Source organism: Diabrotica virgifera, chromosome 10 (genome assembly GCF_917563875.1).
Source record: "Diabrotica virgifera virgifera chromosome 10, PGI_DIABVI_V3a".
Classification (NCBI taxonomy): Eukaryota; Metazoa; Arthropoda; class Insecta; order Coleoptera; family Chrysomelidae; genus Diabrotica; species Diabrotica virgifera.
This window is the reverse complement of record NC_065452.1, coordinates 9,981,370-9,996,222: the sequence shown is the minus strand read 5'-3', so window position 1 is coordinate 9,996,222 and position 14,853 is coordinate 9,981,370. Positions and strand designations below refer to the sequence as shown.

General features: G+C 33.6%; 1 protein-coding gene across 2 annotated transcripts in view; it reads right to left on the bottom strand.

Annotated features, from left to right (window-relative positions):
• The window catches only part of LOC114334523 (bifunctional arginine demethylase and lysyl-hydroxylase PSR), a 61,649-nt gene that overhangs the window by 35,533 nt on the left and 11,263 nt on the right, over nt 1-14,853 (bottom strand). For both annotated transcript variants that reach the window (XM_028284584.2, XM_028284583.2), the window contains exons 2-3: nt 12,524-12,882; nt 8,011-8,207 (exon numbers count right to left, since the gene is read on the bottom strand). In XM_028284584.2, the coding sequence (XP_028140385.1) occupies nt 8,011-8,207; nt 12,524-12,882 (556 nt within the window). The remainder of the gene's footprint in view (nt 1-8,010; nt 8,208-12,523; nt 12,883-14,853) is intronic.

Here is a 14,853-nt window from a genome sequence, read left to right as displayed (position 1 = left end):
TTTTTTAGCGTTTCATTCCATATTTCTAAATTTCTTTGTAGTTGTTTCTCATTTTCGGCCAATATGACGACGTCATCGGCGAATGCTCCTTCTGAAATGTCTACTCTTCTTAAATTTCTATAACCCATATTCATTTTTTTCACTTTTACTTTACATTCTTTAATTATCTCATCTATGTAAATTATAAACAGTGTTGGACTTAATCCTCCTCCTTGTCTTAGTCCCTCGTTCGCAGTAAATGATTTAGATGTTCTGTTTTGGCTGATGATATTATTCACATTGTTGTTGTAAATGTTCTTAATTACCCTTATCATTTTGTTACGTATACCTCTCTTTTCTAATATTTCCCATAATTTTTGTCTTGGTACCGTGTCAAAAGCCTTTTTAAGATCTATGTAAGCCATATACATTTTTTTCTCCTGTTGCTGATATTTTTCTATTATTTGCTTCATTGTAAATATATGATCCTGCCTAAACTATGATATATGATCTGGCCTAAAAATTAATATGATAAAATCAAAAACAGTGACAATCACACGCTATAAATGGCAGCGAGATGTAAGATTGACATGAGCAGGGGTCGTATTTTCGAATTCAATCGATTTTTTTCGTATACGAGTTAACTAGAATGAAAAAATTCGTATAAAGATCCAAATATGTATTTTTGAATGTCATTTGAAATTATATACTATCCGACAAACGAGACCTGGCGGGTGACCTTCTCGTATTGTGTATTTCCGCTCAAGGTCACCCGTCAAGACTCATCTGTTGGATTGTACGTGTACGAGAAGAATTTGCAACACTGCAAATTCGAACAACCAAAACTCAAACAAGAAAAAAAAAGAAGAATAATTGACAGTTTTACTTAACCTATTTTATGGTAATTTTGTCATTCAAAACAATTTGTTTCTTGTAAATTGGCTGAAAAGAGCAAAAAAAGGCACGAAATATAGTGGTTCAGTATCGGAGGAACAAAAAAAAGAGTTAAGCGAATTGATTGAGGCGCATCCAATGTTAAGCTTCCGTAATACGACGATAGCCAACGTTTGAAAACAAGCACGGCACACAAAGAAGAAGAAGATCCAATGTTAAAAAGTTCAATGTAAAAGTATTGTAGGTATACAACAACGATTAAAAACTATCAACTGAGATCTTATCTGACGTACATGTCAAATAATGACAATTATTACTTTAATTCGTATACGAGCATCAAAATTCGAATGGTATATAGGACTGTTTCACATTATAAGAATTTTGAACGTGCGAGGGTTTTCTCGTGCGGTAGTTTTGACGCACATGTCCTTTTCACACAATAAGAATTGAGTCGCACGAAGATATTTTGCTGTGTTGTTTGGTATATTATTTTTATTTACACTTTGTGGCTGAGGTAGGTACATGATACGATGTCTGATATGTACCATTACGATGTATCATTACAAATGGGTATTTTTTGTCCATATTTTTGTCCTAATGTACTGTAATGCGTATTTAATTCATTTGCAATTTCTATTTTGTCAGTTATTATATCATATGTTTTTAATGAAGTCTTAATTTGTTTTTATAATCGTTTTTATATTCTAAATGGGAAATAAGCCACAATTGAACTAAAAAAATTATTTTATTAACGTTTCGACATCCGATTTGGGCGTCGAAACGTTAATAAAATTATTTTTTTAGTTAAATTGTGGCTTATTTCCCATTTAGAACAGTTTATTATAAAAATTCCACAAGGAAACAGCTTCAGAACAACATTACAATCTATGTTTTTCATGTACAGAATTTAAAAGACCCTCGGTCATCCACTCATTTTTAAATGTTGTTCCCCTCGTTTTAAATGTTGTTTTTAGATAACTTCACACGAGACGTGACCGCCGCCCTACTCCAGTCTTCACCAAGTCGTTTACTCTATAAACTGAATATAATTTCGTAGAATAAAAGGTATTGTTATATTATATGGAGCGAAATCAAATTATAGCGTTGTGGTTACTTTATCGTCGAAGAAAGAGAAATAAGAGGAACCGAATTCATCGAGTCCACTCTATTAACGCTAAAGATACGATTTATATATATTTTTATATTCACACATATCACATATTAATGGAACACCCTCTATACTCAACGTTAATTGCAACTATGTAAAATAAAGTTTATTATAATATACTTAGCAGTTTTACTTACTGTTGTTATCAGTAACATATAATTAATTTTGCTGTACTTATAAAATGTGTTTTTTTCTTTATCACCTAATTCGTCAAATTCACTGTTAAGTGCACGGCATAGACCATTCCAGGCATTTCCCGTCAAGTTTATATCTTTATATATTTCTATTGTTTTGTCACAAAGAACAGGTCTCGCTTCAATTAATGTTATTAATATTTCACTATCAATCTGAGACATCATAATATAAAATATATGCACCTACAAAGTGTAAATGAAAATAATGTAGCAAACAACCAAAGAAACTACCTTCGTGCGACTGAACGACAGTATCATATGAAAGAATGGATTACGTTTCCTATGCTACTGGGTGCCTAAAGACGGCACGGCTGCCGTCTGTTGTTGTAAGCGAGGGACGACATAAACACTGCGACTTTACCGAACGTTCCAACCACCGTCTAGTGCTAGTGAGAAAGGCTCCATATGATTACATGAGCCACCATTGGAATGTCGTCGTGCGTTCTAACCCTCGCACGTTTAAATTCTTATAATGTGAAACAGCGCATAGACCCATTCGAGTCGTCGTATACGAAACAATTAGTACACGAAGTATTCGAAAATACAAGAAACTGGATTCGAGCGAATATTTGTTCTAATTTCGTATGCGAAATGTGCTCGAGTGAATTCAAAAATACCACCCCAGGATTTGGAAATCTCAGTTGGATACTTAAGAACTGCAGAATACCTCAATACTTGCGGAGCAAAAATTTTAACCATTGCTTTCCTATCATGACATATGGATCTCAAACCGGAGGTTAAAGACGAAGGAGATGAGTGTGAACCTGCTTCTTCCGAAACGAGTTCGTGTCCCAACTCGTAATTCTGAATATTATTGTAACCTTTTAGACCACCTTAAGGAAAAAAATCGTGAAAAACGAAGCCCTTTTAATGACTAAAATCCATAAACTAAAGGTTGAATTGTTAGAGCACAGTATTCCCCAGATTTGACCCTTAGGGCTTTCATATGTTTCATCATCATGGCATCTACACTCCTAGCGGAGTGATTGCCGCCCTCTTTGGGCTCTTCCCCATTAACATTTTGGTTTTACAATTGGTTGTGTGACTTGGCATCTTCTACAATTTCCCTCCATTCGTTCCTGTTTTTGCTTCTGGTTGCCCATTCTCTGACTCCCATCTTCTTACGGTCCTCCACTATCTGGTTCTCCCATCTAGTTTTGGGTCTTCCTCGTGGTCTGCCTGATATAAGTCTCCATTTGGAAATTTTCTTGATAACGGCTTCTGGATTCCTCCTTTCTATATGTCCCATCCATCTGAGTCTCTGTGCCTTGATAAATCTGACGATGTCTTCTTCTTTCAGAAGTTCTTACTTCGTGGTTCATGAGTTTTCTAAATTCATTATTACCTAAGTTTAGTGGTCCTGCTATCCTCTGAATTATTTTCCTTTCTAGGATCCTCAATATTTCTTCCTCTTTCTGTGTCAGACACATTACTTCAGCACCATATGTGATTACTGGTCTAATTGCTGCTTTGTAAATTTTCAGTTTTGTATTCTGGGTAAGCTTCTTATCTTTGAGGAAGTTACTGTTTTTCCAGTAGGTTCTGTTTCCTGCCTGGATTCTTTCATTGATTTCGATACTTCTATCATTAGTTCCATTAACTGAGACTCCAAGATATTTAAAATGTTCTACCTTTTCAAATTCATATTCACCAATATTTAAGCTTATCATATTAACTGGGTTTTTTCTTGAGCATATTAGGTATTTTGTTTTGTTTTGATTTATTTCTAAACCCCTTTTGGATTCTTCTTTGCATAACTTCGTGTATTCTTTCTTTAAACTGTTTAGGTTTCTGCTAATTAATGCTATGTCGTCAGCATACGCTACAAGTTGCGACGTCGATGTTATAATCGTACCTTTTATTTCTGTAGCTCTTATTGTTCCTTTTATAGCGACATTAAATCGCCGCCGCCTACGAAAAGTATAACTCCGAAAAATGCCGGTAAGAGTAGAACTTTCAATGAACGCCGCGAAGAATATTATTTTTGATTATATGATTGTGAAAATTATAATCTCTAATAAAGTGTTAGCGAACAAATTTATTTTTTGAGGAGTATAAGCAAAAAACATCATTTGTTTTTGGGTCCACGAAAATTATAATTACTAAAAGTTCTCAGAAATAATTGTTTTCGTCGGCAGACACAGAAACAGAAAGGGAAATAATTGTTTTCGTCGGCATCTATTATGAACTAAATCTTTTCGTTATAATCTTCGCGGACACGCATATAAAAAAGAATTGTATCACCAACACTTATCAAAGAGTTATTATTTTCACTGGGAATGTATTAGGAATCACATTAATCATAGGTACCAGCGAAATAGTGACGTTGATAGAGAGTCGCCTTGTCGTACTCCACTTGCTATTTTTATATTTTTGGTGATTCCGCTACCTGTAATTATTGCTGCAGTCGATCCTTTCATTGTCAATTTCGTAAGCTTTATAAGTTCATTGGTATATCTAGGTTTTTCATGTCTTCTATTAGGTCGGGTCTTGTTAAGCTATCAAAGGCTTGTTTGAAGTCTATGAAAAGGATGTGTAAGTCGATATCATGTTCGTAACATTTCTCAATTGACTGTGTGATTATGTGAACTGTGTCTATTGTTGACCTTCCCGCTCTAAATCCGTGCTGGTAGTCTCCTATTTTTTCAATGTATTTTGAGAGTTTTTGTCTGATTAATGATGTCAATATTTTGTAGCAGCTGTTTAACAGTGTTACTCCTCTATAGTTGTTACATTTTGTGGTGTCCCCTTTCTTAAGAATCGGAAATATCCATCCAGTTTTCCATTCTTCGGGCATTCTTTCTTCTTCCCAAATCCTTATTATTAGGTCGTATATTTTCCGTTGTAGTTTTTCTCCGCCTCGTTTTATTAGCTCATTTGGGATTTCATCTGGGCCTGCTGCTCTCTTTTGTTTTAGATTTCTTATCACACATAAAAAGTCCTCATATGACGGCTTTTCGATTTCGATTTCATCGTCAAGGTCTGTTTCTTCTGTATATTCGAGAGAACTTTCTCTCGCCTTAAATAACTCTTTGTAGTATTTCTCCCATATTTTGGCATCAATCTTAACTGTTGGTTTCTTCTTGTTTTGTGATTTTATATATTTGTAAAGCTTTACATTATTCACAAGGAAAAAGTTTTCCTGTGGTTGGCTGTATACCATGTAATACAAAAAACAGTAAAATCCTGTATAAAAGGTATATTTTAAAACCCTCAAAAGGGCCACATCAAAATCACATAACTAGTTTTCGACTGCTGTACCAGTCATCAACAGTGCTTACGTGCAATGTACATGCTTAACAAAAATATGTGAGTCAAAGCCCAGTAAAAGAAGTCCGCCAAGGAAACATTGGTTTAAAATGCTACATTAAGTGTGGATGTTTAAAATATTTAGCTAATCTGCCCCAGGTAACATCTGAGCTGTGGATTTGACTTGTTTACATGTTGAAAATATGACGGCCAGTGCCGTCATATTTTCAAGTGCCGTCATATTTTCAACATGTAAACAAGTCTAATTTTTTTACATTAGCTAAATATTTTAAACATCCTCACTTAATGTAGAATTTTAAACCAATGTTTCCTTGACGGACTTCTTTTACTGAGCTTTGACCCACATATTTTTGTTAAATAATATCTTGGTGGTTAGCATGTACATTGCACGTAAGCAGTGATGATGACTGGTAAACCCGTCGAAAACTAGTTATGTGATTTTGATGTGGCCCTTTTGAGGGTTTTTAAATATACCTTTTATACAGGATTTTACTGTTTTTTTTTTCTTTACAATATTCTTATATTTATTTCTAACTCTTCTATAACTTCATAAATCCATATCTTTTTTTTATTTGTACAGCATTTGTCTGAGTCTTTCTTTTTTCTCCTATACTCTTCCAGATCTTCTTCTTCATATGTTTCAATACCTAAAAAATCCATGCTTGGAAAGCATCATCATCATTCAGCCCTTTGCATCCACTGCTGGATATAGGCCTCCCCTATTCTCATCCACTGTCTTCTGTCCTGGGCGCTTTGAATCCAATTTGTGGCCTTTCTTTTTACATCGTCCGTCCATCGCGTGGGTGACCTTCCTCTACTTCTTTTATCGGTTCTTGGTCTCCACCCGAACAACCTCTTTGTCCATCTCGCATCTGTCAGACGGGCCACATGACCGGCCCAGTTCCATTTAAGTTTAGCCACCTGACAAACAACATCTGTGACTCCTGTACTCAATCGTAGTTCTTAGTTTGTTATATGGTCCCGCAATGACACACCAATCATCGACCTTTCCATCTTACCAGGGTTGGACAAAAATTGGTTTTTAAAAAAAACAAAAAACATGTTTTTTTTTGTTTAAAAACAATGTTTTTTGTTTTAAAACAGTTTTTTTTCATCTAAAAAAAAACTACTGTTTTAAAACAAAAAAAACACACTATTTTAAAACAAAAAAAAAAACGTTTTAAAATAATTACGTACTTCACTGGATTTCTAACGGGGATTCCCATAAACCTAAACTGGCACACCTATGGGATTCCCGCGAAGACGCGACCTGCGCGCGCATGCAACGAGTGTTAAACTGTTTCGTTTCCTTATACCACGTGATATTATGTAAATCACATTCGCTATTCAGTTTTTCAGGATAGATCAGAATGAAGCTTTAAGTTCTGCTTTATTATAATATAATTTCATATTCGTATCTTCGGTTCTATTTTAATTTCTAATGGATAGTTGCAGTGTATACAGTGTAAATTATATTAAGTTTATAAATATGTCAAGTCAAGGAAGGCGGAGAGATCCAATCTGGATAAATTTTAATTTGATTAAAGTGAATATCAATTTTGAGGATGGGAGAGAAAGTAAAAAGACAGTGTCTAAAGCTGAGTGTAAAAAATGCAAGAAGCAATTGTCCATATTAGTTGCAAGAATGAAAAAGCAATCATGAAAAATGTGTTTTAACTTGATTTTGAGGAGCCAGAGGAAGTTAATAGTAGGACTGTGTCATAGATGCTGCTGTAATTAAATAATTATTTACTTAATTTCTTAATCTTCTTATTCTTTCAACTTTATTAGGAGTATTGGTTTAGTTAATGTTACTACAGCATTTAGCACTGTCTACCAGTATGCTTGCTACCTGAACATAAATAAAGTTTAGTCAGTTATTTTTTTCAGTTTTACTTTTTACTTCGCATTCATATTGTTATTGCACCTACTTACTCTATAATCTATGTTTGCAATTTTGCAAATTAGCAAACATAAATGTCTTATAACAATGTTGTTTAAATAAACAATAACGAAAAAAAAACTATGTTTTAAAACAATGCTTTAAAACAGTGTTTTAAAACAGCCCAACCCTGCATCTTACATGGAGCAATTCTTAGCTTATTAGCAGATCCGGTTGTTAATGTTAAAGTTTCAGCACCATAGGTCATAACCGGCAAACCGCATTGGTCAAAGACTTTCCGTTTCAAACAGATTGAAAGATAACTTTTGAATACCTCTCTGAGTTTACCATATGCAACCCAGGAGAGGATAATTCTTCGTTTCAATTCGCATGTCTGATTGTCTCTCGTGATTCGTGTCTGATCTTTTCGATTCTCACTTCACTGATGGAATTCATAAATTAGAATCTCGTTGGAATAAGTGCATTGATGTTCAGGGAGACTATACTGAATAATAAAGTGTATTTCAAACAGAAATATAATTAAGTTATGAGAATTATGTTTACAAATTTGATACAAATGTACTTTCTTTAAAAGTGATAAGTAATGATTTTTAATTATGTACCTTTTGTGACCCACTACAAGAGCGTTCCAGGCACTGGTACCGAGAGGATCAATATGGATTCCCGTCCCAGACCTAGCAGGTCCCATTACAAACCATCTATAAGGAGGTCTCCTGTTTTCTCCAGAATACTTTAATAGGTCATCTCTAAAATAATACGGTACTTCATAATCTTCTAACAATTTCTTTCTTCTTTTATGCTGTAATAATAAAATAAGAAAAGTTATAAGGCTATCGGTCAAGAGAAAACAAAAGTAAAATGGGAAAATCTCAGTAGTTGGCTGTATACCATAGTTTAAAAAACTTACAAACCATTGTAGGCCTAGAACCTTTCTGTGGCATCACTAAAGATGCTACAAAAATGAGGTCCAGAAGTAGCTTATAAGAAATCATAGAACATGAAGAGCCACTCAAGGACATATTCAGACTAAAAAAGTAATCAAAAATATTTATAAAAAACTCTCAAACAATTTGATGAATCTCAATAAATGAGAGATCAAAACGGTCACTAAAATGATGACTGGACATCGTCGTTTAAGAAACCACCTATACAAACTAGGTACCTAAGGTAAATGAACCATGGTGCAGAAAGTGCGAAATGATGTTAGGTAAGATTCACTGGTCAACTGAGGTTTGAACGAGAAAAGATCCTAAAACTACCAATAGGTGCAGAAAGTGCGAAAATGATGTTAGGTAAGATTCACTGGTCAACTGAGGTTTGAACGAGAAAAGATCCTAAAACTACCAATAAGAAAACTGGGCACAGGACTTATTACAGTTTAAGGAGAAAAAACAAGGTATGGTACAAAGGTCTTACTATAAGATACCAGAGACTCACAAGTATTGCTTGATTTAACACTTGAGCTGCGTTCAGAGATACATATTTGTAAACTTGTGTTGATTACGTTACAAGTCATATATTATGTCTCGTAGTAAAGCTTTGCCACAGTGCGGTACGACTCATCATCATCATCGGCTCTATAATCCATGGTGGGTTTTGGACTGTTCCAGAATCAGCTTCCATTCGTCCGTCTCTTCTCCTCACTACATCCGGTCTCTGGCTATTAACGTGTTTCGACGGCTCCACCTCATTCATTCTCTCTAAGTGGCCTAGCCACCGCAGCCTGTTTATTTTGATAGATCTACCAATACTAGGCTTACTATAAAGGTGGTAAAGCTCAAAATTATAGCGTCTACGCCATAATCTGTTTATAGCAAGATCACGGCAGAACAACCCTCCTAGAAGGATCCGGGAAACTGGGAAGTAGAAATATGGGTAGGCCAAAACTCAGATGGAAGGATAGTGTAGATGAGGATGAAAGAAAAATAGGCGCAGCAACCTGGCAACGGTTGGCAATGGATAGGACTGACTAGCGTAATAAACTTGGGAAGGTCGAGGCTCTTTCATAGGGCTGTAGCACCATTGATGATGATGATGATTACTCTTACCAACCAACCATTGACTACTGCGGTACTAAATAATTAATTCTACTGCCATTTTCCGGTACCACTTCAGAGTTTTGCATATTGAGTTATGCTAAGATGCCATTTGATCACTAAAAGGAACAACCTTTTTCACTAAGTTATAATCAAGAATAGCTTGTGCTTTCAGCACCGGTGTATCGTTTTTCTTTTACCTGAGTCAACCAAGATACAATTATGATGTACAAATAAATATTTTTTTCCATATCTATAAAACATGCATGTATTTCTTTTTCTGTTTAAGAGCTTTTTCTGCTATATTTGTCTCATTATGAAAATCTGATCGTTCGTCCCTCTTTCTTTTCTGAAACCACTCTGGCTCTCCTCAAAGGTGTTTTCTAGTTTTTCTCGTATCCTCTTTTCTAGTATACTAGCATAAAGTTTTCCTATTGTGCTTTTAAGTGTTATTCCTCTATAGTTTGAGCATTGTTTGCTATCTCCTTTTTTATACAATGGTGTTATAATGCCTATCTGCCAGTCTAGTGGTACTTTCTTTTCTCTCTTAGCTTGGTTCATGATGTTTAGTAATTCTAGTTGTCTTTCTTCATTCATGTATTTGACCATTTCTGCGGTTATATCGTCATGTCCTGGTGCTTTTCCCATCTTGATTTTGTTGATTGCGTTTATTAATTCTTTTTGTGTTATATTTCCTATCTGTTCTTGTTGCTCTTGTGGGTGTGTTGATTTCTGTTTTGTTCTATCTTATTTCCTTCTACTTGTTCCACTTCCAATAGTTCTTCAAAGCATTCTCTCCATAATCTCATTCCCTTCTGTAAGTATGTTTCCATTCTTATCCTTCACGTTTTTCAATGTATTTGGTTTTGGTTTTCTCATGCTCTTAAGTGTGTTATAGAACAATTTCTGGGTTTCACCGAATGATTCTGTTAATTTATTTCCAAATTCTACCCATGTTCTGTCTTTGTTATTTTTAACCATCTGTTTAACTTCTGTTCTTTTCTCTTTGTACTTGTTATAGCTTTCTTGCTTTCTATCTGTTAAGTATTTTTTCCACAGTTGTTTCTTTTCTTGTACTATTTTTTCTAAGTCTTTTGTCCACCATGCTGTGCGTTTTTTGGGGTTATTACTTATTCTTGTTACTCTACAACTCTCTTTTGCAGCTACTAATATACTATGAACAGTGTTCATAGTCGTAGGTATTTAGCTACGTAGGTAGTAGGTGTTTAGCTGTTTGGCACATCTAGATTCACAGTTATATGTTGATGGTCATATAATTCAAATAGTACACAGTTTTAAATATCTTGGTTGTTATATTACTGAACAACTAGATCCAGATAGAGATAAAATGTAGAATCGAGATAGCCTGCACAACATTTTTAAAAATGATGTCTGCTGCAAAAATATCCACCATTAATCGTTTGGAGGCTTTTGAAATGTGGCTGCACAGACGTACACTAAAAATTCCATGGACGGCTATACTGACGAATGTAGCAGTCCTTAAGGAAGCAATTGCTGCTCGTGAGCTGCTAACATTAAATGTAGAAAGATGGCTTATTTTGGATAAATAGTAAGGGGAGACCAATATAATATTCTTCAACTTATTATGATGGGTAAAAACAAAGGACGCAGAGGAATTGGTAGAAAACAGGCCTTTTGGTTGAAGAATATCAGGGAGTGGACAAGAATAAAAAAAAGCAGAGCAACTATTTAGAATAGCTTGGACAGAGACAGTTTCGCCATGTTAATAGCCAACGTTAAGGGAACTTGATAGGCACGTTAAGAAGAAGAAGTACATATTTTGGAATGTATTTTTTATTTTATGGTTTGTTTCTTAACATACAATAAAAATAATTTATCGCCAACCGTCACTAAAGTAATTCATTATGGACAGCCTAAGTCTGACGTCACAAATGTCACAAAATTGGGAGGACAGCTTATATTGACTCCAAACAATTTTGTTTGTAACGTTAAATGGTCATAAGGAATTTTTCATTTATGTGCTTTGTGTGGCAAAATAAGGCTTCATTTAGGTATTTCGTTAAAGAAACGTGTTAATTAAGAGATTTTTATTCGTTTTTGCTCAGGTGGTTTTTATTCCTTAGTGGTTGAAAATAAACATGACCTCAAAACTGTTTATGTTCTAATCATTGCATTACATTAACTCAACTGGGCAAAAACGAAAAAAAATCTCTTAATTGACACGTTTCTTTAACTAAATACCTAAATGAAAAGTCTTATTTTGTCACACAAACCACGTAAACAATAAATTAAAAATTCATTATGAGTGTTTAACATTATAACAAAATTGTTTGGAGTCAAAATAAGTTCCTCCTCTCAATTTTGTGACGTCAAGACTTAGGATGTCCACTGTACTCATTTGCCCTCATTTGCGGCAGTAACGTAACACATTATTGTACTGAAAGTAGAATTTTACTTTACCTGTCGCGATTAATCGGAATTGAATGTAAGTGGTCGATGGCAATAATCGATTATTTATTTGAGTTAACTTACAATTTATTTACTTTAATTATTAAAAATATTGTACAAAATTTACGACATTGTTAACTAAATTGATGTCAAAAAGTGAAATTCTGTAGTATTTTGTAATTATATTCATATAAAATAAATCAACACTATACCGATTTAGAATTATTCAACATTGATAACAATCGATTAAAAATCGAAAGCGGCCATCATGCAGAAGTCACCTGTCATCACCGTCATGAAATTTTTATTACGTCTAAAATTTTAAAAAATTCTTAAATTGTAAATTGTAAGTAAGTATTAAAACCAATATCAAATTGTTGGCGATAAAATTTTGTATGCACCACGTCAGTAAAGACTTTATCGAACTCGTCTGTTATTCGCCTTGCTCGCAAGGCTCGCTCTGTTCATAATATTAGACTCGCTCGATAAAGAGTAACTTTACTGACTTGGTACATAAATAACTATTATTGGAATTGGCGTTTTTCTAATACAATTTACTTTAATTCATGTAAACTTAGTATCTGGTTATTTGTTTTGCGGGTCAGTGTATAAAAATCAAAAATTTCTTAAAAAATTAATTGTAGCTTACCTCACCAAAATTACTATCAAATATATATAAAGGACTATCATCTTTAGTAGACTGCATATAATGGATATAATACTTCATTTTCATTTTTACACTATAGCCTTCATTGTCTTCTCCACACTTAAATTTTTGGTTCCTATATTTCCTAGTTAATTTTTCTAAAGTCCATTTCTCTGCCGCCCTCCAACCCTTTTGGCACCCTGTAATTACCACAGGCTTGTAAGGAAGTTCATAATGTGTTATAAATTGTCTCTGGGAAGTTCGACTTTCATCTATTCTTTCACAGTTGTCTACAAAGTTTTTGAACCTGTCAACATCTGAGACATATTCCATTTGCCTCCATGCTTTCTTGGTATTTAATTCTAAAACAAGAAGTATTTTAAAAGGTTATGGACCAAGAGCTAGCAACGTCGGAAAAAAATCATTTTAAGATGGCTGATTCTTTCATATATTGTTCCCTATGCTTCCTCGAACACCGTACCGGCCATCTGGCTACTGATACAAGCTGCGATCATTACTGCGCAGCACACTTGTACATATGAACATATGGAATTTAAAATTATTGTACGACGAAAAATTTTTTTGTCATTACTTTTTAAACATTATTAGAAATATGAACTGTAATTGCCAGACATTTCTGTGGTTTAAAAAGTAATGACAAAAAAAATTTTTGTCCTAAAATACCGGGTGTCCACTTATATTTTCCCCAATTTTAACTGCCTATAACTTCTAAACGGCTTAAGATAGAAATATGCGGTTTTCGATGAAATGTTTTATTTTAGTAAAAGTTTTGTCTGAATGGATTGAATTTTTTATATCGCTTTCAAATACGAAAAGAAAAATGGCGGATTTTTGAAAAAATGTTGTTGACTTTTTTTTAATGGAACACCCAGTATATTTTTTTGTAAATTGAAAGAAAGGTCATTCACCTATCCAGCGATATAAAGTTTTTCAAAATCGGTTGTCAAATCACTGAGTAATTAATTTTTAAAATGAGCGGTGCAACGTGGATATCACATACCTAAATAACATAACTAAGCAAAATGATATTATGTTATGTGATTTCCACATTGCATCTTTCATTTTAAAAATTATTTGCTCAGTCATTTGACAACCGATTTTAAAAAATTTAATATCGCTGGATAGGTAAATGATTGTTTTTTCAAGATACAAAAAATATACTGGGTGTTTCAATAAAAAAAGTCAACAACGTTTTTTTTTCCAAAAATCCGCCATTTTTTATTTAAAAGCGACATAAAAAATGGTCATTTACCTAAAAACTTGAAAAAACGATCATTTCCCTATCCAACGATATAAATTTTTTTAAAATCGGTGGTCAAATGACTGAGCAATTAATTTTTAAAATGAGAGATGCAATGTGGAAATCACATAACATAATATCAATTTGCTTAGTTATGTTATTTAGGTATGTGATATCCACGTTGCACCTCTCATTTTAAAAATTAATTACTCAGTGATTTGACAACAGATTTTGAAAAACTTTATATCGTTGGATAGGTGAATGACCTTTCTTTCAATTTACAAAAAAATATACTGAGTGTTCCATTAAAAAAAAGTCAACAACGTTTTTTTCAAAAATTAGCCATTTTTCTTTTCGTATTTGAAAGCGATATAAAAAATTCAGTCCATTCAGACAAAACTTTTACTAAAATAAAACATTTCAGCGAAAACCGCATATTTCTATCTTGAGCCGTTTAGAAGTTATAGGCAGTTAAAATGGGGGAAAATATAAGTGGACACCCGGTAATTTAAATTCAATGTACAGGGTGATTGATGAGTGTCATAAAGCTCAGTAGATCCGCTATAGTAATAGATAGAAATAAAAGTTAATAATAAAAATTGTGGCCAACTTTCAGCTTCACATTACGAAATTAGTTAGATTGTTACAGGGTGTTCGATAACATAGTGGCAGACCAAACTTATGTTTTTTTTTTAATGGAAACACCCTATATTTTATTTTATATTCGAAATCCTCTTAACTTCCCCATCACAAAAATATAGAGGTTTGTTATATTATATAGGGCTTTTACAAAGTTATAACCAATTTTTTATGAAAATCGTAACAAGTTCAGCTCCCTGTATAAATAAAAAAAGCACAACAGCGATAGTTTATTAGTGCCATATTTTTTTGTTGATTGTGAAAATTTTTAAGAATTGTTGATATTGCTAATTTTCCTTATATCGAATACAGGGTGAGTCAAAACGCAAGTACATTCTTTTCTCAGAAATTTTAAATGGAACACCCTGTATTTTATATTACTATCGAAAAATATCATTACCGTACTTTAATTTTTGTATAATCTTCCCTATGC